The 25,889-nt window shown below is 29.1% G+C and overlaps 1 protein-coding gene across 1 annotated transcript; it reads left to right on the forward strand.

Annotated features, from left to right (window-relative positions):
- The first annotated feature begins 3,755 nt into the window (after nucleotides 1-3,755).
- Nucleotides 3,756-25,307, forward strand: LOC111691219 (protein LST8 homolog). The gene is made up of 4 exons (XM_023453874.2): nucleotides 3,756-3,833; nucleotides 20,560-20,717; nucleotides 23,678-24,085; nucleotides 24,161-25,307. The coding sequence occupies exons 3-4, from the start codon at nucleotides 23,969-23,971 to the stop codon at nucleotides 24,989-24,991; spliced, it is 948 nt and encodes a 315-aa protein (XP_023309642.1). The 5' UTR covers nucleotides 3,756-3,833; nucleotides 20,560-20,717; nucleotides 23,678-23,968; the 3' UTR covers nucleotides 24,992-25,307.
- The last annotated feature ends 582 nt before the right edge of the window (nucleotides 25,308-25,889 follow it).

Below are 25,889 nucleotides of genomic sequence, written 5' to 3' on the forward strand. Positions count from 1 at the left end.
TATACTTTTGGCGAACAGCAGTAAATTAAGGAGTCTCGAAAAAAAGTACTTTTAAACGAATAGATTTCGGCAGACTCTCCAAAGTATTTTGTGTGACTGCATCTGTTTAGTAAACTGTCGATCGCTAGAAAAAACATCTCTTTTTCTAACATCCTCTCTTTATGCCTCTCGAACTTGGTTTGCAATCTAATTGTAAGAATTTCTAAACATCAATTTCATCTACTTCGCTTGGCACTAGAAACAGAAAAAAAATACAAAGACACATCTAAAAAAGTAAATGATGGCGCTGCTGTTTCTTCCTGTTGCCGATGATGATGGTGCCAAGTGAGTCAATGATTGAGTGAACGAGTGTGAGTGAGTGAATGTGCACTATAAATGTTACACAGTTTAAGCATTTAGACCATGATATCATAAAGATATCAACAAACAAATACACTCTATATTATTATAAAGATCATCGTCATCATCATGATCGTTTCCCTCAGCAGCAAAGATATCACTTTTTTTTAGTTCTTTTATATTCAGCATATAATGCGCTCTCTGTATATATCTTTTACTTATTGAAGAATGAAGTGAAGTATTCTTCCGTAATCATGATGTGATCAAGATCACTTTCTGTCGAAATTGTAACATACAAGTACATATTAAGTGAAGTTAATTGTTGTTGGCATAAGAGAGAATTGAATATATTAGTATGATCTGTTATGTTTCGCCCCGCTCTCTCTCTCTCTCTTTATCTTTCCTCTTAACCACTACTATGTCATTGCACTAATGGGCATTAACTGTTTTGCATTTCCTGATGATACACACATTAAGAAGAAATTATTATTTATTTACCACAATCAAATGTAATACTTCTATGTCTATAATGACTTTCTTTTATAAGCATTCAGCGACTTGAGAAAAGTATGAATGTTATAATTAATAATCGGTGTTATTAATATCTCAACCGGTTCAAATTTAGTATTTTTCATGATTGATTCATTTTCATTAAGATAAAGTTTTATTTTTGTTTTTTTTTCGTATGTCAATTACAGGATTTCTTTTAACGTTAATGAACCATTTTGTTAAAGTATTTAATGCAAAATTTCCACAATTAGAATGTTTATGAAGTTAATGCATAAAAATCTAACTTTCAAATCAAACGAACACGATTTTAATGCATAATGTTAATTTTATACTGCAGAATAGATTCTATAGTGTTGCATAAAGACCAGACCTTTATACTGATTTCATGAAGTTAACTTCATAGACCGAGTATAATCGAGTCTCTAGACCAGACTTATGTCTAGTCAAGTCTATACACCAGACTATTGTCTATTTAATATACCCGACTATAATTGAATATATAGATTATACTATAGTCCAGCATATGGTCATTAGGTTTAGTACAGTTCTAGTGAACTTTTAGTTCAGTTCTAGTTCAATTCTAGTTTATATTTAGTACAAGTCTAGTCGCTTATAAAGGCCTGACTTTAGTCGATTCTACAGACAAGACTAATGTCGAGCAGCTAGACCAGACTAAAGTCAAGTTCAGTTCTAGTTTAGTTGTAGGGCAGTTCTGATTAAATTCTACTTCAGTTCTAGCGCAGTTTTAGCCCAATTCTAATTCAGTTCTAGTTCATTTCTAGTTCAGTTCTAGTTCAGTTCTAGTTCACTTCTAGTTCAGTTCTAGTTCAGTTCTAGTTCAGTTCTAGTTCAGTTCTAGTTGAGTTCTAGTTGAGTTCTAGTTGAGTTCTAGTTCAGTTCTAGTTCAGTTCTAGTTGAGTTCTAGTTGAATTCTAGTTCAGTTCTAGTTCAGTTCTAGTTCAGTTCTAGTTCAGTTCTAGTTCAGTTCTAGTTCAGTTCTAGTTCAGTTCTAGTTCAGTTCTAGTTCAGTTCTAGTTCAGTTCTAGTTCAGTTCTAGTTCAGTTCTAGTTCAGTTCTAGTTCAGTTCTAGTTCAGTTCTAGTTCAGTTCTAGTTCAGTTCTAGTTCAGTTCTAGTTCAGTTCTAGTTCAGTTCTAGTTCAGTTCTAGTTCAGTTCTAGTTCAGTTCTAGTTCAGTTCTAGTTCAGTTCAATTTTAGTTCTAGTTTAGTTCTAGTTTAGTTCTAGTTTAGTTCTCGTTTAGTTCTAGTTTAGTTCTAGTTTAGTTCTAGTTTAGTTCTAGTTTAGTTCTAGTTTAGTTCTAGTTTAGTTCTAGTTTAGTTCTAGTTCAGTTCTAGTTCAGTTCTAGTTCAGTTCTAGTTCCGTTCAATTTCACTTCTAGTTTAGTTCTAGTTCAGTTCTAGTTTAGTTCTGTTCTAGTTCAGTTCTAGTTCAGTTCTAGTTCAGTTCTAGTTCAGTTCTAGTTCAGTTCTAGTTCAGTTCTAGTTTAGTTCTAGTTTAGTTCTAGTTTAGTTCTAGTTCAGTTCTACTTCAGCTCCAGTTCAATCTCCTTCAGCTTTAGTTTAATTTTAGTTAAGTTCAAGTTTATTTCAAGTTCAGTTCGATTTATTTTTTATTTCTTTAACAATCACCTTTAGATTTTTCCTGAGACCACTTGTTAAAATTGTCCATTTTATTTTAAATATCTATTAAATTTAACAATTTTATAATTAATTATCCAGTTTAAATAAATTAGAACATTTGTTTTTGTTATGTGATCTAATTCAATGATATTGTTAATTTCCAATTGATTCATTCCACTTAAATTTTCCTTGAATTTTAATTAAGTTTTTTTGTTTGAATTTTCTAATTTAAATTTAACTAGTTTTTTTTATAACAAAATTGATTGACATAATTAATTTTTCATTGTTAATTTGCTGTGGCTGCTGTTTTGATTTAGTTGACAGTAGACAGTCGTGTTGGTAGTTGACGTTGTTGTTGCTATAGCTGGCTGGATGCTGGTGTGGTGGTTCACATTCAAAATCGACATTATTAATTATCGAACAGAATCCATTTAATACCCTGTAATTAAGTATTATAATAATTAATTTAATTATCATGGTTTTAAATAACAAATACAAATGAATAAATAAATTTTTCATAAATTACAAATCACCTGCTTGTTGTAAAATGATGGCGTTGAAAAATGGCGTCAATAAGTCATTGTGTTGTTGTTGCTATTTGAAAATGAAATCCATGTCATTTATTATATTCATTTTTTTTGCAAAAAATTTTCTTGTTTGTCTCTGTTAATTTAATTCATTGTAATTTGCAAAATTTATTGTTTATGTGAAATTAGAGATCAATATTGTAATTTAGCCATAAATATACGAAAACATTAAACAATAACTACATTTTAATACCATTCAGGTGGATCACACCCACTTTTTGTGATATTTTATTTTGTTTTTGTAGATGATGTTGAGTACAAAACAATAGACCCCACCCCATTCTAGCAGACTTCAACTGGCTTGTGGAAAAAATTGCAAAATTGAAAGTATTAAATAAAATGACAAGCCTAATGAATTTAGAGAATTCTGTTTGTTTTTTGTTGAAAATGATTTATCAGGCACTCGACTAGAAATGATGACAGACAGACACCTTAGATTAAATGATGATTTTGTTGCTGATAAAGATGAGTGTTTCTCTTTCAGTATATAGGTGGGACGTTTCATATTTGAATTGTAAAATAATATCGGTGTTGGGAACTTTTTTGTTCCCAAATCTATTTTCTTTACTATAGTCTAGTATACAGTATCGACTACAGTCTACTATCGTTTAGTACACTTTTGCAAATGTGAATATTTTTTTAAACTAAATTTTTTCCTCTCTCTTTCAGGTCTCGAAGAACTTCTTAAACATCTTAAACTTTCATCAAACACTATTAAAAATATGCACTGTTTGCAATTATTTTATCTAAGGATGGGTGTAAGTATTCAGTTTTTCAATTACTAAATATAAATTGCATGATAAATATTTAAAGAAAAATTGCATGAACATTTTTATAAGGATGCTAATACAATGAACTGATTTGCATGAATACAAAAATATCGGGTTCATATCAAAATCGTAATTATTCCAATATGTCAATTTACAAAGTTCCATTGTGATTTAAAAATGTTTTGAAATGTTATAGAACTGGTTCATCGAATTTTGAATTGCCAAGCATGACAGTAATCTAATCAATAGTCGTGTATATACTCTTGATTATAGTCTAGTTCATAATCTCGAGTGGTTTATATTATCGACTATAGTCTGGTCTATAGTCTCGACTATAGTCTAGTCTATAGTCTAGTATATAGTTCCAACTAAAGTCTGATCTATAGTCTCCAGTATAGCATGGTCTCGACTATAGTCTTGACTATAGTCTGGTCTATAGTTTCGACTATAGTCTGGTCTATAATTTCGACTATAGCATGATATATAGTATCATGTATAGCATGGTCTCGACTAAAGTCTGTTCTATAGTCTTACATATATTCTAGTCCATAGTTTCACGACTATAGTACAGTTTATAATATCGACTAGATTATATTATTGACTATAGTCTGGTTGTTGCTGTCGCAGGAACGACATATATAAAGTCGGTGTGGCTGAGTTGACAATGCTTGGTCATTGTTCGTTGAACTCCGAGTCGATCCGGTGCGAAGAACCGATTGTCGTGGGAACGACTATAATCTGGTCAATAGTCTTGACTATAGTCTGGTTAATAGTCTTGATTATAGTCTCAACTATATTCTGGTCTATAGTCTTGCCTATAGTTTGGTCTATATTCTTGACTATAGTTTGGTCTATATTTTTGACTTTAGTCTGGTCTATAGTTTCGATTAAAGTATTATATATAGTCTCGAGTATAGTCTGTTTTATAGTCTCTCGTATATTCTGGTCCATAGTTTCGCTATAGTGTGGTCTCTATAGTCTCTACTATGATCTGTACTCTGCACTATAGTCTGGTCTATAGTTTAAGGTAATATTCAAGTCTATTTTCTCGTCTGTAGTATGTTCTTAGTTTCGACTATAGTCAGGTTTATAGCTAGTCTATAATCTCTCTCAATGTCTAGTCTCAAGTCTTGTGTATAATCTGATCTTTGGCCTAGTCTTTAGCCTTGACTATAGTCTAGTCTATAGTCTGAACTATGGTCTAGTCTATAGTCTCTTTTATAGTCTAGTCTATAGTCTGAACTCTAGTCTAGTCTATAGTCTGAACTATAGTCTAGTCTATAGTCTAGTCTATAGTCTAGTCTATAGTCTCGACTATAGTTTATCTTATAGCCTTGACTATAGTTTGGCCTATAGTCTCGTGTATATTTTGTTCTATAATTCCGAATGTAGTCTGATCAATATCCTCGATTGTATCCTAGTCTCTTTGTTCTCGATATAGTCTGAGTTCTGTTCATTTTTTTTTTGTTCACAAACTTTATTGTTGTGAAAAAAATTCCCCAGTTGTGAAATTTTTTGATGAAATTTTGTAAACATGGAACAGCTGTTACATACAAAATATACTAGTGTCTCCAATCAAGGGAAGAAAAATTTCACTTCTATTTGCGATAAGGGTGATTTTCTCGACTGTGTATAGTATCAACTGTAGCCTGGTATATAGCTTCTACTATAATCTATTTTATAGTCTCTCCTAAAGTCTAATCTGTTACCTCTTCTAAGTTTTGGTCTATAGTCTCCCCTAAAGTATAGTATACAGTTTGGTCCGTAGGCTCGTCTGATCTATATTTACGGAAAAAGTCTAGTCTCTTGTTCTGGTCTATATTCTCGTAGAAAGCCTTCTCCTATAGTCTGACTTATAGTTTCAACTATATTCTGCTTTGTAGTCTCAAGTTGAGTCAAGTCTCTTTTCTCGATTGTAGACTGCTTTATAGTTTAAACTTCACTCTGTTCTATAGTTTAGTCTATAGTCTCGTCTATAGTAGTTTGATCCATTAACATTTTGATCTGGTCTATAATCTTGATTATATAGTATTACTTTTCAATTTATTTATAATGCCCCCTACACTACACCCTACTATAGAACTCCCCTTAGTATTTCACATTATGCGGGTATGATTAATATCAGCAATTTGTTTCAATGCCTGCTGCATATTTTCAATAGTTTTTCATGCTGTTGTTGTTATTTAATTTATTTATTTTGTTAATTTTCGTTGATGCAAGTGTGATTGTTATCGTAACAAAACCGACAAAAAAAGTAACAAAATACTACACACATAATAAATTATTTAAGTTTAAATTTTTTGCCACAACAAAAATATAATAGCTAAATAGTCGTCTTTTTTCCAACAAACAACAATTTAGTTGTATGCAAATTTTATAATATTTTTTTTTACACAGTTTGAGACATCAGCTCAGTTGAATTTGTTAGAAAAAGAAAAAAAAAAAATACAACTTAATGTGTATTCATAACAAATTTATAAATGCTACAACAAAAACAAAAACTGTCATTTAATATTTATATTATAATTTATTATATTATTTTAAATATGATGAAGATTTATGATTAAATGGCATGATGCTAAATCATGAACAAAAAAAACTAACAACAAACAAATATTAATAATTTATTAAAAAAAATCAACTAACAAAAATACTGTCATACTTTTCACCTCAATAAGTTATATTTTTTATTTATTTATTGTTCTTATTTATGAATAAATGACATTTTTAAAGGTATGGTTTTTGTTATCTGTTGACTTGTGTTTTGTTTTAATCTTTATTAATTTGTTTAAATCTTAACAATTTGTTTTTTTTTTCATTTTTATTTGATTTTCTATAATTTAATGCTCTCTCAGTCACTTGGAAACTAATTTCATTTTATTTATCAACAATCATGACGTATGAGTAATATTCATTAATATTTATATTAAATATTACTCATACGCTACTGTGTTACTCAATTGTGTTGATTAGGTTGGCGCGCTGTTTTGAAATGCAAAAAAAAAAAATGGTGATTCATTGTTATTACTATTTGACATTAAAAATCGTTTATATAATGTGGTCTAGAATCTCGACTATAGTCATGTCAATTCTAGACTATAACCATGAAGATAGTATTGTCTATAGTCTAGACTATAGACATCGTCTATACTATAGTATTGTCCATAATATTGCATAATATTGCCAATAGTCTTGTGTATCGACTATAGACTAGAATATAGTCACGTTTATAGACTTGTCCATTGTCTTGTCTATAGTCCATACTATAGTCTAGTCTAAAGGTTATAGTGTATATAGTTTCGATTTATTGTCTACTATAGTCTTGTATATATTGTCAACTATAGTCCAGACTACAGTTTCGTCTATAGTCCAGACTGTAGTCTTGTCTATATTACAGACTATAATCTTGTATATAGTCTAGACTATAGTCTTGTCCGGACTACAGTCTTGTAGTCTTGTCTATAGTACAGACTGTAGTCTTGTCTATAGTCCAGACTATAGTCTTGTCTATAGTCCAGACTATAGTCTTGTCTATAGTCCAGACTATAGTCTTGTCTATAGTCCAGACTATAATCTTGTCTATAGTCCAGACTATAGTTTTGTCTATAGTCCAAACTATAGTCTTGTCTATAGTCCAGACTATAGTCTTTTCTTTAGTCCCGACTATAGTCCAGACTATAGTCTTGTCTATAGTCCGGACTATAGTCTTGTCTATAGTTCAGACTATAGTCTTTTCTATAGTCCAGACTATAGTCTTGTCTATAGTCCGGACTATAGTCTTGTCTACAGTTCAGACTATAGTCTTGTCTATAGTCCAGATTGTAGTCTTGTCTATAGTCCAGATTATAGTCTTGTCTATAGTCCAGATTATAGTCTTGCCTAAAGTCTAGATTAGAGTCTTGGCTATAGAATCGACTACAGTCTTGTCTATAGTATAGTATACAGTCTCGACTATATGTCTTATATACATACATACAATTTCGACAATTGTCTTGTCAATAGTCTCTACTATAGTCTTGTCTATATTCGCAACTATCATCTGGTCTAAATTTTGGATGGTCTCGACAATAGTCAAAGAATTGATTACAAATCATATATAATTTTTGATTTAACAATATGTTTGCTAATAAAACATTCATATTGTTTTGTATTTGAGTCACTTCTTTATTCCCATCCCTGATATTATTGAAATAAATATTTTGATGATGTCTTTCAATTAAATATTTATTTTGTTCTTTATTCACTTCTACGTGTTTATTCACTCCATGATAAATGTTCTATTTAGTAAATTTTAAATTGTAAATTTTTCAAAGCAACCAAAAGACAGTGTGGTATATTGGAAAATTTAGTCGAAAACAGAAAGAAATTTGTTAAAGTTGCCAAAAGATTAATTTACTACTTTAAAAGCTTAAAAAGAAAATATTCCATTAATTTATATTAAAAATAAATATATATATACGGTACAACTTTATAGATTTTTAATACCACTGTTCTTTAAAAAAGAAATCTCTCTAGCATTATCAGCCAAAATTCTTTGCAAATTTATATATATATATATATATTCCATTGATCGTCTTGCACTGATTCATTCTTCTTCGATTTGTTTAAATTTAAATGAAAACTGTTGTTTAATTTGTTTATTTATTTTCTGTGTTAGAAAATTTGTTGAAAATCTTATTGTTGCTCCTTTATTAGTAATATTATTGAAGACGTCAAAATAAATTTACGTCATTTTTTTTAATATCAACAACAACAAAACATTCTCTTGTCAATACCTTCAAAATCGCATATGGTGTCTGAAATTTTTTTTTGGAAAATAATTGGGAGTGAAAAAATTTTTGAAAACGTAATAATAACAACCATGATCAACTGAAAGAGCTACTTCTACTTACTGACCACTATGATCTTTTAATGTGATCTTCACTTGGCATAAAGAACTGAGGTTTTTCTTTGAATAGGTGGGTTTGGTGGTTAAACAAAAAAATAGTGCGTGAGTGGTTAATAAAATATAGAATGAGGTGAGTTTGTATGTCTTCTAAAGACGTCATTGATAAATGCTTATGATTTCAAAGGTTTCTAACGAATATGGAAATTTTTTTCACTGACGAAATTGAAAAAGATTTGAAATAATTGTTTATAAGTCAAAATTTTTCAAACATGAACTTAATTCAATAGAACATGAACCAGTTATAAATTTAAAACATCTATCGTATTAAACCTTCAAAGCTTTATGAAAAAATTATAATTAGCAAGAAACCAAAGATTGTAAATTTTATCGGTTTTTTTTTTTAAATAACAAGTATTCAGTAGTTACAAAAAGCTCTAAATATAACTTTAAAATTTGCAAATCAGTCATTGTAAAAGCTTCTTAAAATTTATATTTATTTATTATATAAAAAAATTGCATGAATTTTAAAAAAAAATCAATATAAAATGATTAAAATATGAACTGATGAAAAATAAATTGCATGAATACATAAATCAGTCATTATCAATATAAAATGATTAAAATATGAACTGATGAAAAATAAATTGCATGAATACATAAATCAGTCATTATGAAAAAGCTCCGTTTTAGCTTAGAAGCTAAAATGTAAAATGATTAAATAATAATTGCACGCAATATTTACCAGTAGAAGAGCTTAAAATATGATCCCGTGTATAGAATTGCATGAAGCTTCAAAAAAAGCTTAAAATATAAAACGGTTGATCCTTAAAAATTATTATATTTATTTTATTAAACATATATTACTATATTTATTATTTTTATTTTGTACTTAAGGGTTTATAAATACCATTATCTATTTTATTAAAAAAAAGCTCTAAAAATAAGTTTAAAAGCTAATGTAAATTATAAAGTCGAATATAAACTGAACTATATACTATAATGTATACTAGACTATAGCCTACACTATAGACAGGGCTATAGACTATACAATAGACTAGACTGTAGACTAGGTGACACACTCGACTATAGACTAGACTGTAGACTAGACTATATACTAGACTATAGACTAGACTATAGACTAGACTATAGACTAGACTATAGACTAGACTATAGACTAGACTATAGACTTGACTATAGACTAGACTATAGACTAGACTATAGACTAGACTATAGACTAGACTATAGACTAGACTATAGACTAGACTATAGACTAGACTATAGACTAGACTATAGAGTAGACTATAGACTAGACTATAGAGTAGACTATAGAGTAGACTATAGACTAGACCATAGACTAGACTATAGACTAGACTATAGACTAGACTATAGACTAGACTATAGACTAGACTATAGACTAGACTATAGACTAGACTATAGACTAGACAATAGACAAGACTATAGACTACAAAATAGACGAGACTACAAATTACAGACTATAAACTATAGACTATATACTAGACTATAGACTATAGTCTAGACTATAGACTATAGTCTAGACTATAGACTATAGTCTAGACTATAGACCACAATATAGACTAGACTACAAACTAGACTATAGACTAGACTATAAACTAGACTATAGACTAGATTATAGACTAGACCATAGACTAGATTATAGACTAGACCATAGACTAGAATATAGACTAGACTACAGACTATACTATAGACTAGACTATAAAATAAATTATAGGCTAGACTATAGACTACACTATATCCAGACTATAGACTGGACTACATTCCAGACTATAGACTGGACTACATTCTAGACTATAGACTAGACTAATCAATACTATATACTATACTGTAGACTAGACTATACTATACTTTAGACTATAAACTAGTCTAAAGACTATAGTCTACGCTACAGTTTAGACTATATACCAGACTATAAGCTAGACTTTAGACTTGACTATAGACTAGACCATAGAATAGATTATAGACTAGACGATAGACTAAACTATGGACTATAGTTTAGACTATAGACTAAACTTGACTATAGAATAGACTATAGACTGTACTAAAGACTAGACTTTTTGACAAACTAAAGACTAGACTTTAGTCTAGAATATATTTTCTAAACTATATACTAAACTATAATATAGACTTAATATCAAAAATTGTTAAAAAAATTACTAATGTAATGAATTTTCCTTTTCTGGTATATATAATTAAATGAAATCTAAAAAAATCATTGTGAAAGATAGATCCTATGTAAATATAGCTTGAAAAAAGCTTTTAATATAAAGCGTTAATTAAAAGCAAAGATGAACAACGAATTTAAAATTTTGATAAATGTTGGACCTAGGACCCATGCTACTTATATCGAAAACTACTAGCCGAATCTGGCTGGAAACGCACTAACGCACATTTGAAAATGTCTGAATTATATTTGATGAGTTCATTTAGAATGGCATGTTTAGAAATGAAGCGATCTTGAGTTTATTATCAAAAATTAAGCGATCAAAGCAAAAAATCATGAATAAAATGAATCGATGATTACTTAGCAGGATCTTTAGCATGAGTTCAATTAAAATTTAATTATGTAAAATGTACCGATCACGGATTCAATTAAGCGATCGTACATTCAATTAACGTAGCATGTTTAGAAATTAATTAATCCCGGCTTTATTAGCATGAAAAATAGCATCGTAGCTTTACTCAGAATACGATCACAAGTCAAAATCATAACCCGAGATAATAAATCATGACTAAAAATTTAGCGATCGATAATTTTTTTCAAATATTTCTATAAAATTTGGGAGGGTTAGTGGGAATATATTAAAGCTACAAGTGTTTTCTATTAAAAACATTTTAAATTTCTTTAAAAAGTTGAAGAGTTTTAAAATTATATTAATTTTTGTAAAATATGACCTGAATTAATATCAATCATACGCCACCATATAAAAAATTGTTCAAAACTAAAATATAAACATTTCAAATGCCAACGAATTAATAATAATAGAAAGCAGAAATTTGTTTATTCCATTTTTTAAAAATAAATTAGCACAACTTAAAAATATGCATAATGTTTTTTTTTTTTCAATCCATAAGATTATGTGCTTATAGTACAAAGTTTTTACAAGAATCCAGTAAAATATTTTAGAATTTTTACATTATACAAATGTTTAGAAGAACTCGGGCATAAGCAAACAATTGAGTTATAAAACCATAAATCGTTTGGCTTTATAATGTGAATTTATTCCACAAACACACATTTCAAATGTTTCGAAAAAATTATTTTTCTAATTGATCATTTCTAAAACTGTTGCGATCAGTGGTTGGATTGAATTGAATTGTATGACTTGACTGAGTAAATGAGTGAGTGAGTGGTCAATCTCACATTATATATTTATTTGTATTAATCGAATAAATCAATTGTTATTTTGTTATTTATTTGTTGTTTTGCAAATATGCAAATGTTATAAAATTAATTTAAATAAAACAAAATAAAATACATAATATGTAGAATTTAAAATGAAATATTAAAACGATTAAAATCAAATAATAAAATACACTCTCTAGAGCAAAACGACAGGCACTCAGATTAAAATTTTCATTAACTGACATCATCTAAGTAAAAATATGAAATGGTATCATTTTTTTCTCTAAAAAAAAGTCATTAGGGTCTTGTGAATAAAGGTTTACAAGATATTGTTTATGGATTAATAATAGGTTTGTAACACTTTACAAATTGATCGTTAGTGATTGGTTTATTTCGAATAACATGGAAAATAAACTGATATTCTGTTCATTAAGAATAACATGTAAATAAAACGATCTTGGATTCATTTTGAATAAGAGCAAATCTTTCGATCATAATAGAATATCATGAACTGATCATCACAATGTTGAAAAATTAACCGATCAATAATTACAGAGTTCATGATGAAAAATTACCTGATCGATAGTTCATGAACCGATCGCGGGTTTATTAGTATGTGATATTAAGAGAGCGAGGATTCAATTAAAAGAGCATGATCAAAATGAACCAATCAATACTTAAGGAATAATGAGATTTCAATTAAAGCATAACCGGTGAAAATATAACATTATTAAAACTTAACCGATCGTGGATACATTTCAAAAAGAATGATGAATAATTAATCGATCATCGCTTTATTTATATAGATGGACAAGTTACCGATCACGAATTTACGGTTTTGTGATGAAAAATTAACCAATTGTGCGAGTTTATTTACAATTGTATGATGAAAAAATGACTGATCGCGGTTTTATAGGCATGAAAAATTTAGTGATCGAGCTTTCAATTATTTTATAATGTTGGAAAATGAACCGATTAATAATTGCCGAGTTCATAATGAAAAATTAACGGATCGTGAGTTAAATTATTCAAGCATGATAAGAATAAATTAAGATATTAAGGATTCAGTTGAAATAACATGATCAAAATGAAAAAAATCATTACTTGGGGGTTAATAAGCTGAAAAATTAAGCGATCAATTTAGTCAATTAAAGTATAACCGGTGAAAATATAGAATGATTAAAACTTAAACGATCGCGGATAAATTTCAAAAAGAATGATGAAAAATTAATCGATCATCGCTTTCTTTAGATAGATGGAAAAGTTGCCAAAATGTAACCGATCACTAATTGGCGGGTTCATGAGAAAAATTATGAAGAATGCACCGATCGCGTCTTATTAACATGAAAAATTAAGCTATAGAGGAATTAATTAAAATAGTATGATCTAAAATGAATCGTTCACTATTTGACGATTCTATGATGAAAAACTAAGTGATTACGAGTTTATTTATAATATTATTATCTGAAATTAACCGATCGCGGAGATTTCATTAAAGTAGCAACAAAAAACTGAACCGATTACTAATCGGCGGGTTTATGAGAAAAGCTTAACTGATCGCCAATTCATTTAGAATAACATGATGAAAAATTCACCTATCGCTGACTCTTTAACATGAAAAAGTTAGCGATCGGATAATCAATTAAAGTAGTATGCTATAAAATAAATCGATCACTATTTCAAGGATTTATGATGAACAGCTAAGTGGTTACGAGTTTATTTAGAATATCATTATCAGAAATGAACCGATCGCGAGTTTTTTGGCATGAAAAATGTAACGATTGAGGATTCAATTATTACCTGACAGGTTCTACGTATTAACTGATCGCAAGTTTATTAAGAATAATGTGATGTTGACATAAACAATTAAACGAGTGAGCATTCAATGAAAATAGCATGATGAAAATCTAACCCATCATTTATTAGAGGGTTTTAGTTTAATTTGAATAGCATGATGAGAAATTAACCGATCGCGTGTTTATTAGGAATTCGAGGATATAATTAAAATATTATGATGAAATATTACCCAATTATTAATTGGTTGGTTTATGATGAAAAATTAACCGATCGCGAGTTAATTAAGAATAGCTTCGTTCACGGCTTCACTTTCAATAGCATAATAAATAAACCTATTCGAAGTTCATTGACGAAAAATTATCCAATCATGGTTTCATAAGCAACTAAAATTAACCGATCACAGGTCAATTTAGACTAGCATTACACATGCTAATAAACAATAACCCAAGAAACAATATAACATGACTAAAAATTTACCGATCGAGGTTTATTACAAAATTACATGATAAAACAAATCAACTGCCGGTGAGTTCATTTATATTTATAAAATAAAAATTTAGTGATTGCAACTTAGTGATTACGATTACTCTGTTTTGTAATCACATGATGAAAAATAAAGTGATCGAGAATTTCAGTAAAAAAAAAGCATGATGAAAAATGAACTGCTCATTACTTGGCAGGTTCATGTTAAGAAATTAACCGATCATGTATTTATTCACCCCTATGGTCAATCATCATTTCACTTGAAATATATTCTCGATTCACTTTTTTCGTTCACAACTATTTTGGACTTTTTTCGACTTTTATTTCCAAAGTCGACTTTTTTCACAGACGATAGTCGAGTTATCGACTTTTTTGGAACAAAATAGTCGACTTCGACTTTTTTCGACAAAAAATCGATTATTCGAAAGCCGATTTATGGAACCCTAGCTAGGGTTCTACAGTTGAAACGAAAAGTCGACTTTTTGCATTTTATGAAAAGTCGAATTTTCAACTTTTCGACTTTTTTCATTTAAATAAAAGTCGACTTTTAGACTTTTCGACTATAAGTATTTTATAAACTTCTTTCTACTTTTTTCCGACTATTTTTTGACTTTTTTCGAGTTTTTGACTTTTTTTCCACTTTTTTAAAATTTTTGACTTGTTTCTACAATTTTTCGATTTTTCGACTTTTTCCGACTTCTTTCTACTTTTTTCCGACTATTTTTTGACTTTTTTCGAGTTTTTTTTTTACTTTTTTTCCACTTTTTTAAATATTTGACTTGTTTCTACAATTTTCGATTGTTCGACTTTTTCCGACTTTTCGACTTTTTTCGACTTTTTCCGACTTTATTCGACTTATCGACTTTCAGACTTTTCGGCTTTTTTCGACTTTTATTCACAAAATCGACTTTTTCACAGACGATAGTCGAGTTATCGACTTTTTTGGAACAAAATAGTCAACTTCGACTTTTCGACTTTTTTCGACAAAAAGTCGATTGTTCGATTATTCGAAAGCCGATTTATAGAACCCTAACGCTAGCTGTTCCATACAAAATGAACTATTGTGAATGAATTGTTTACAACAAGTTTTCCTATCAAGAAAAAATAAAAATTTCAAGGGAACAAAATTTTCACTTCTATTGTTTAAAAATATGAAAAATTAAACTATCAAGGACTGAATTCTTGAATTTAAAACCGTTCACTACTTGGCATGTTCAGGATTGAATAAAAAAAATTACCGATCTCTAATTCATTTAGAATAGCATGATGAGAAGAGAAAATTATGAAAAATTAAGAGATCGAGGATTGAATTAAATCAATTATCGGTGCATTTTACAGAATTGATCTCGTTGTTTTTAATAGCAGGTTCTTAAAAGATCATAATAACAAAAATAACTAATCTTTGATCCGTTTAAAATAGAATGATGAAAAATTAATTAATAATCGGTTTGATCAATATCGATCAACTAATTCACTTGAAAAGTATGAACTGTTTTTTTTTAAAATAATAATCTTCATTAGCTCAAACCCAACATCACTATCTGTCTAGCTTCCAACCTGTTGATATCTACACTATTGTTTTTGTATCAGTAGTTTTTTTTTTTTTTTTTTTTTGTTTTCAATACTAATTATTGTATTAACAAATGTTTTGTTGCTTGTTATTAGTTTTGAGTTGTGTCCACCTTGTAAATTGTTTTAAAATGTTAAAATTTATTCACTGATTAAATTGTCAATCATGTTTCTTTGATGATGATTAATTGCTTTTAGTGTCAATACTTGTCGTACGTCTCCCTTCAAATGACTTGACTGAGTGAGTGAGTAAGTAAGTGACTGACTGACTACCAGTCAGCCTGGGTTAAATTATGACTGAGACACTCTCATTCTGTATGTGTGAGAGTGTGTTAAATCATTCATCATTATCAAACCGTTCAAAAAAAAGTGGTGGTGTCTGTGTCTTTCATTCCCCATGTCTCTGTGGGTGCTTATGCAAGGGAATATTTAAAGCACGACTTTTCTTTTTTTTCCTGAATAAAAAATGAAAAGCTAGAAATAATATCAGTAAAAATGCAAATAACTTACTAGCTAAATATTTGCATTATTAAATACTGTGTGTATAGTATTCTATGTCATATTAGCACCCACCTTAGAGTTTGTCATTATATACCTCTACCTTTAACTTGATGTTAATATTCCAACTAGTTATATAGAGGCCTTGCTCCAGCCAGCTAACCAGCCAGTCAGTCAGTCAACTGAATTGAACCAATCAACCAAGCCACACCATACAATGAAACACAAACCACACCCACTAATTGTTAAGGTAAATCACGTAAGTCACGTGCAACGACAAAATGACACTTTCATTAGAATTTGAAATTTAATTCCTAAATATTTCATTAAATGCGTGAATATATTTCTTTCCTATGTATGTACATTTTAAAGGGAAATTAAAATTTTTCTTAAGAATTTTTCTTTTTCCAACTGCGAGAAATTAATGAGTGTTTTCCAATTAACTTTGTTGTAACTTTTTTAATATATTTTTATTAATTACATGCATGATTAAGTGCTGATCAATGAAGGTTCACTGATCATTCTATAATCAATGATCAACGTTTGTTTTTTTTCAAATGAAGAGATAATCTCTTCTTAATGTTAATTAATGATACAACAGCATTAAAATTAATTCGATCGCAAGTTCATTTAGAATAGCATGATGAGAGAAATGAACCGATCGCTTGCATCTTATAATCAAACTAAAAAAGCATGATAAAAAATAAACTGATCACTACTTGTCGAGTTCATGATAATAAATTAACTGATCGCGAGTTCATTTAGAATAACATGATAAGAATTGAACCGATCGTCTGTTTATTAGCATTAAAAAATAAGTAATCGGGAAACCTATCAGGATAAAAAATTAAGCGATCGCAAGTTCATTTAGATTTGCATGATAAAAAACTAATCGATCGCTTGTTTATTAGCATGAAAAATGAAGTGATCGATAATTTAATTAAAAAAAACCATGATTAAAAATAAACTAATCACTACTTATCGAGTTCATGATAAAAAATTAACCGATCGCGAGTTCATTTAGAATAGCATGGAAAGAAATGGACCGATTACATGTTTAATTTCATGAAAAATAAAAACTGCATGATGAAAAACGAACCGATCACTAATTGCAGTGGGTTCATGATAAAAAATTTTCCGATCGCGAGTTCATTTAAAAAAGCATGATGAGAACTGATCACCTTTTTATTAGCATGAAATGATCGAAAATTTAATTTAAAAAGCATGACAAGTTCCTGAGGATAAATTAACCGATCGCGAGCATGAAAAATTAGACGATCGAGGATTCAATTAAAACAGCATGATGAAAAACGAACCTATCGCAAGTTTAGAAAAGCATAATGAGAAACGAACCAATCAATTGTTTATTTGCATGAAAAATGAAACAATCAAATATTCATTTAAAAAAGCCTGATGGAAAATGAACTAATCGCCACTTGGCTGGTTCATGATGATAAATTTACCGATCGAGAGTTCATTTAGCATGATGAGAAATGCAGCATAATGAAAAACGAACCGATCAGATTAATGATAAAGAAATACCGATCGCAAGTTCATTTAGAATAGGTTGATGAGAAACAACCTGATCACTTGTTTATTAGCGTGAACAATAAAACGATCTAGAATTTAATTCAAAAATGAACCGACATCTATTAGGCGAGTTCATGTAAATAATTAACCGATCGCGAGTTCATTTATAGTAGATTTAATAGCATGATGAAAAACGAACCAATCAATTTGTGATCAGGTTAATGATAAAAAAATACCAATCGCGAGTTCACTTAGAATAGCATGATGAGAAATAAACCAATAACTTTTTTATGAGCATGAACTATGAAACGATCTAAAGTTTAATTCAAATGCATGATAAAAAAACGAACTGATCACTAACCGATCGCGAGTTCATTTAGAACAACATGATGGGAATTGAGCCGATCACTAGTTTATTAACATGAAAAATTTGACGATCGAGGATTCAACTCTATTAATATAACATTAATTGTTAATTTCTTCAAGATCAACAATCTTTTTTTTGTAATATTATTATTAAACATGTCAATATTAAAAAAACAATTTTTATGTTGTCAACTATATATCATTTCGATCAGAAAAATTCCATAAACATTTATATTTTATATGTTTATGATTGTTGCTACAAGAGGAAATATTCCAATGTAACTGTTTTGCATATCATGATCATTGGGTTTTAAATTGACAATGCTTGACTTGATGCCACAAACGACATAACAGCAATTATGAACGATCTATAAGTCACTTTAGAATGTAAACATTCACTGATGTAAATCCATCCATTGATCCGTCCCCATTGAAAAGATCGTTCTTTTAATAGACAGAAGAAGTTTAATACTCAATCAAATAAAATATTTCACCATTTTTATTGTCTTGTTCGAAAAAGCTAATTCGTTCATTGAAAAGTCAAGAGAAAAGACCAATTGATCGCTCATTGACAGGTCAAGAGAAAATCAATTGATCGAGAAGAGATGATCCAGCAATATCCTAATGACACTTTTGCCATTCGTCAAATGTTCGATATGACTTGTTATAGAAAATTACATCTTTTAGCATGTATTATATGTCTCTCTTACCAATCAAATTATTGATCAGTAACTGCGATCGTTTTTCACACTTTACACTAAACAAGCATGTTAATTTAATGTTGTTTAATGTTTTCATTACAGTTCTTTTTTATATAAATTTATGAATGCAAAATGTTCATCTTTGACAGCAAAATAACAACTTAAAACTCATATGCATTTCAATTGATTTTGAAATTCATATTCATATTGTGTGATGTTTTATTGACCTTCTCTCGTGATCGTGCTGATGTGATAATGACATTTAAAGAATTTCTGCAGACATTATGTTTTGTGATGTTTTGTGCAAATATAAGGAAATATTTTTCAATGTTAATAATACAAGAAAAATTAAGAAAGAATTTTAATGAAAATGATCATATCAATGATCTTGATTCATTTTTTAACATTCTACAGTATCATTAAACATTCCAATAAAGTTAATTCTATAGGAACTTGGATGTACTTTCTGTACTCCCTAGTGGAGACAGATTAGTAGTTTAATCGATCTCTCACAATATGCAAACTTGTTAACTAATCGTTATTTTTAACGATCTCTCCTGATCTCATTTCCTTCTAGTATAAAATGAAATTTAACGGAACCCTCAATATTAACTCTTAAAGTAATTACTGATCGAAAGTTTTACCAACATATCCTGATCTTCATATTTGCCTTGAGTCTAAGTTGGAAACAGAAACTAAAATGTATGCATTTTATAAATTTGGTCCCTTAAAAAAAAAAAAAAAAAAAAAAATCATATTTCATAGAAATTATATATTGACCTGCATTCCAACAATTAATCAACAAAAACTTGTTCTCTCTAAACAACAATTGTTTATTATGCAAAACCTTTTGTTTTTCCATTACATTAGTCCGCTTTTCTTTTTTAATCTCCCTCCGCATCCATTTATTGTAAAAACATTCTACTAAATAGAAATAATTTTTTTCAAATTGAAAAAGCACTTCATTAATCATGGACTTAATTTAAATTGCACTAAAAAGATTTATGAACTTTTATCAAGACATTAAAATTTAGCAAATAATTTGTTTGCAATAAATCTTTGTAAATTAAAAAATAGTATATAGAGAGAAAAATAATTAAACAAAACTTTTTTTTATATAGAAAAATTAAAAATTAATTAACTCATACAAAACAAAAAAAAATAATAATTAAAAAAGCCAACCCACAAAAATAGATTAAAATCTTTCTAATAAATTTAAAATAATATTTTAGTTTTATTAAGAAAAAAAACATAGGAAACGAATATGATGATCTGGACATCTGGAATGTTGTCATAAAGTGGGTTAAAACAGAAGCCAGTAGTAAATATTAAAAATTATCTTAAATACTTTTAGAAATATTTCTAGTGAATTTATATTAAATTTTATTGATTTATATATTTATATACATTTAAAAAATACTATTCTTATGTGATATGAATTAGTTTCGTAAATTTGTATGGATTATAAGAAATCCATACAAATTTACGAAACATATTAAGTTTTACAGATCTATAAGGTCACCAAAGAGAACAACCACCAAAAAGTCTATAGGCGGAAAGAAGGACGAAGAATATTGGAATTTTGTAAAAACCTGGAAATCTTTCGGACACATTCAGTACCAGATAATATCAGAGTAAAATCGAGAGTTCAGGATTTGGTAAGTTTTTATTTATATATACAATATAGATAAATAAATAGATATTTAGAGAGATAGATAGATAGATAGATAGATAGATAGATAGATAGATAGATAGATAGATAGATAGATAGATAGATAGATAGATAGATAGATAGATAGATGGATAGATATATAGATAGACAGATACAAATTAGGCCATTAAAGATTCAGTATTAATTTTTTTTAATTCCCTCCCTTCGCAAATTTTGAGATCTAATAAATCACCAACAATGTTGATTGGATTCCAATACTAGTCTTAACATGTAGACTTTTCAATTATTTATAAATGATGATGCATCATCATTAAACCAATGTTTGAGAATTGAAATTCAATAAAGAAAAAAAGCCTTTTTAATTAAGAAAAACTTTCATGCTGATAAAACATTATAACAAATGATTAATAAATTAAAATTAAAACAAAAAATAACTATAAATTAAACCAAAACGAATAATTAAACAATTCTGTTCCATTTGTGGGATGATGACCAAAGCAATTAAAAATAAAACATAACATCACCTTCAATTCATATTTCCTCACTTACACCAACTACATACCTACCAACCACTCCCTTGATATGATTGTTTCCAATTTTTTTATATATAAAATGAGAAATGTTTATTTTACACAATTTTGTCTAATATAGTTATAGTAGAGGGAAACGGGTGAGTTTTTTTTCAACCAAGCCCCCCAAACCTTAATACTATTCATTTTTTTAAACATTACATTTTCTCTAACATTTATTTCGAATATGGTGTGCGGTTTGTGGCGACATTAAGTCTATAAAATTATTCCATTCATATTTGAGAACATTCCGAAACGAGTCATACGTATTTACGTCCGACTATATTGATATTGTATGTGTGTATTTGTAGTGTATGTAGAATTAATTAGAATTGGAGGGTCTGTCCATTTTTGGACAGACGTACGTGCGGATGATCAGTCGGACTTCTATTGTTACTCATACGATCATACATTTATATTAATATTTTAAATTTTATGAACGTCAATATCTATTAATCGTTGCTTTACAAATAGACTGATTTCAAATAATAGATAATAAAAAAAAACTGAAATTCTAGTTACATATAATAATATTTTTGTTGTTATACTTAATTGTTCGTAAATTATATTTTACTATACTATTGGAAAGTGTTGCACCCTATAGATATAGATATCTGACGAAATTTGTTCCTTAAAAGCTTTGTGATATGAATTTTATCTATTTATCTATCTATATATCTATCTATCTATCTATCTATCTATCTATCTATCTATCTATCTATCTATCTATCTATCTATCAATTTTTCTATCTATCTATCTTTCTATCTATCTATCTATCTATCTATCTATCTATCTATCTATCTATCTATCTATCTATCTATCTATCTTTCTATCTATCTATCTATCTATCTATCTATCTATCTATCTGTCTATCTAACTATCTATCTAACTATCTGCCTATCTATCTATCTGTCTGTCTGTCTGTCTGTCTGTCTGTAAGTCTGTCTGTAAGTCTGTCTGTCTTTCTATCTATTAAATCCTTAAATACAGCTCTGCCAATTCGAACATGTTCGTATGAATTGTCATAAACTTAAGTTAAATTTTAGTTTTGTTATAATTATGAAATCATTGTTACAATAATGATCATGTGTTTTTTTTTTCGAACACTTATTCACTACTTCATCTCATCCATTCACACAATTCACTCCACTCATGCTGACAATAGATAGATAGAAATCAATATGACTTGTGTTCAAAATGAGTGGATGAATAAGCAATGGAATATTCTATTATGGAGAATCATTCTCAACATCATTATCATCCAACAACATGCCACCAAACACATCCAACTGTAAGTACACTTGGCAAACTTTCTTAATGCATTTTGACTTTTTGCATTATTATTACAAAAAACTATTTTTATTGAGTAATAAGAGTGAAAATTGTTTAAATGATTTTTAATTGATATTAATGGAAATGCTGTTTATTTTATTATTTATTTTTTTAAACAATCATCAGTATAAGGCAATACTTATTTAAGGCTTTTAAGTTTTCAAAGTGGTGTTTGGATGATAAGGAGTTTTTTAAACGATTTTTTGTTAATTTTTTTTTTCTTTTTCTTAAGTAATATACATATTAGGAATCACAGCATATGAACATATTTAATTTTTTAAAATTTTATCTATCTATTTCTCTATCTATCTGTCTATCTATCTAGCTATCTATCTATCTATCTATCTATCTATCTATCTATTTATCAATCTATATATCTGTGATTCTATCTATCTATTTATCTATCTATCTATCTATCTATCTATCTATCTATCTATCTATCTATCTATCTATCTATCTGTCTGTCTATCTATTTATCTATCTATCTATCTATCTATCTATCTATCTATCTATCTATCTATCTATCTATCTATCTATTTATCTGTCTATCTATTTATTTATCTATCTATCTATCTATCTATCTATCTATCTATCTATCTATCTATCTATCTATCTATATATCTATCTATCTATCTATCTATCTGTCTATCTAATCTAATCTATCTACTTATCTATCTCCTTATCTATCTATCTATCTATCTATCTATTTATCTATCTATCTATTTATCTATCTATCTATCTATCTATCTATCTATCTATCTATCTATCTATCTATCTATCTATCTATCTATCTATCTATCTATCTATCTATCTATCTATCTATCTATCTATCTATCTATTTATCTATCTATATATCTATCTATTTATCTATCTATCTATCTATCTATCTATCTACCTATCCATCTATCTATTTATCTATCTACCTATATATCTATCGATCTATCTATATTAAAAATTAAAATAAACACTTCATCGACTAGATTGTAGTCTATGATATATCTGCATAAACTGTTAATTTATTTATTTATTCATTCTTTTATTTAGATTGTACACATTCCAATCGCCAACACTGTTTATTTTAAATATAACAGTTCTTTTCTTTCTTATTTTACTCCTATTGTGAATATTGACTACTGTGAATGCTGCAATACACTTATTGTGAATACCAAGAGAGCAAGCTGCCAAATTGACAGCTAGGGAGCTGTAGAAGAAAAAAATAAAACAAAATACTACCAGACTACGGACAGACACACTTGTATTGTAAAAGAAACGAAGGAAAAAATAATGAAATTTTAACTTAAATTTAAAATTATTAAAACAAATCAAACATTTTTAATGGAAACAACAGGTGACCAATTAATCCTAGCCACTGGTGGCTATGATCACACCATTAAATTATGGCAGGCACATACCGGCAATTGTATACGCACGCTGCGTTTTGTGGAGACATCGGTAAGTGGCTGGGGAAAGAAATCTTAACAATTGTTCATATATAAGTTGTCATTGCGTTGTTTTTCTTCCTAAAAGCAAGTAAATGCACTGGATCGCACACCGGACAAAACCCGTTTAGCGGCATGTGGGTATCAGTGCATACGTCTGTATGATTTGGAATCCACAACTAACGTGCCTGTCATCAACTTTGAAAGTGTTCAGAAGAACGTCACACGCTTGGGTTTCCAAGAAGATGGCAACTGGATGTTTACCGCTGGCGAAGATCATCGTGTACGCATATGGGATATGTTGTCCGCCTCACCACATTGTTCACGGGTGTTCGATTGTCAAGCACCCGTAAATGCCGCCTGTTTGCATCCTAATCAGGTGGAAATTGCTATGGGTGCTCAAAATGGTGGTGTCTATTTGTGGGATGTCAAGTCCGAAGTCCACGAACAGTTAATACCCGAAGTGGATGCGTCCATACAAGATGTGGCCATTTCACCTGATGGTCAGTATATGGCTGCTGTTAACAATAAAGGCAATTGTTATATTTGGTCGCTAAGTTCCTCGCCAAATCAAAAACTCACCACCTTACATCCGAAACTGAAAATAGCTGCTCACAAACGCTACGTTTTGCGTTGTAAATTTAGTCCCGATTCTAGGCTTCTAGTGACTACATCCGGAGATGGTACGGCACGCATATGGAAAACAGATGATTTCACTATGTGGCGTGAACTGTCAATCGATAATTATTGGGTGTGGGATGCGGCTTTTAGTGCTGATTCAAAATACCTCTTTACTGCCTCCAGTGATGGTATTGCACGTCTTTGGAAGTTGGAAACAAAAAATCCCGAACGTAAATATACTGGCCATACTAAAGCTATTACTGCTTTGTCCTTTAAAGATGAAATTGTTACTGAATAACATCAAGCATTAACGTGGCGTGACAATTGGGGCCGTACCAGACGTAGGTCTGCCTTCAATAAACCACCGTGGATGTGTGGTGCATTTTGTACGTTTGTGGGTCGTAAGTTATCGATATAAGTTGGGTGGAACATAAATACATCAATTCTTTTTCTGCTTTATTTTACTGCTAGTAACCGAAAAAATAACTATATTTTATTTCTTTTTAAATTTTGTTTTCTTTTAATTGTTTTTTTTTTTAACTTTTAATTAAGACTTTTTTCTATATGAATAATTTTTTATATATAAAAAGAAAAAATAAGAAGAAACCAATGACATGAACCGATTTTTGTAATTTTTACATTTAATTATAAAGAATGGAAACAAGAAGAACAAAAACAATATAATATTATAAGCCAATTACATTATTTATATGAAATAATAAATTTAATTCAACCACACGAAAATAATAATTTCAAAAAGAATTTATATTAAAAATTTGTAAGGATAAAGGTAAGTATTTTGTTTAAATAGTAGAAATCCAATGCATTTAAAAGAGAAAATGGTTTATAAATATAACAAACGGTTCAATAAAGTAAAGAAAGTATACAAAATTCGTCTGCAGATGGTTTGGAGGTTACATGCATATCTCTGCTAATTTAAAAGGTATTGCAACAAAATTTGGTGCAGTGATAAATTGAGAATTCTAGATTACCACAAGCTTTTAAATTCTTAATTAAGTCAATTAGTAACTGAGTTATAAGCTTTATAACTTTAATTAGCATTTTTGATTATGTAATCGAAAAGTCAGGCGGGCCAAAGGTTGCCCATCGTGTAGCCAAATTTCCAATCTATCATATGAGCCAACATTCATTCGGACAGCTTAAGTAGTTTTTGAGTTATAGTCATTTAAAGAAAA

The sequence above is a fragment of the Lucilia cuprina genome, chromosome 3 (assembly GCF_022045245.1).
Source record: "Lucilia cuprina isolate Lc7/37 chromosome 3, ASM2204524v1, whole genome shotgun sequence".
NCBI lineage: Eukaryota > Metazoa > Arthropoda > Insecta > Diptera > Calliphoridae > Lucilia > Lucilia cuprina.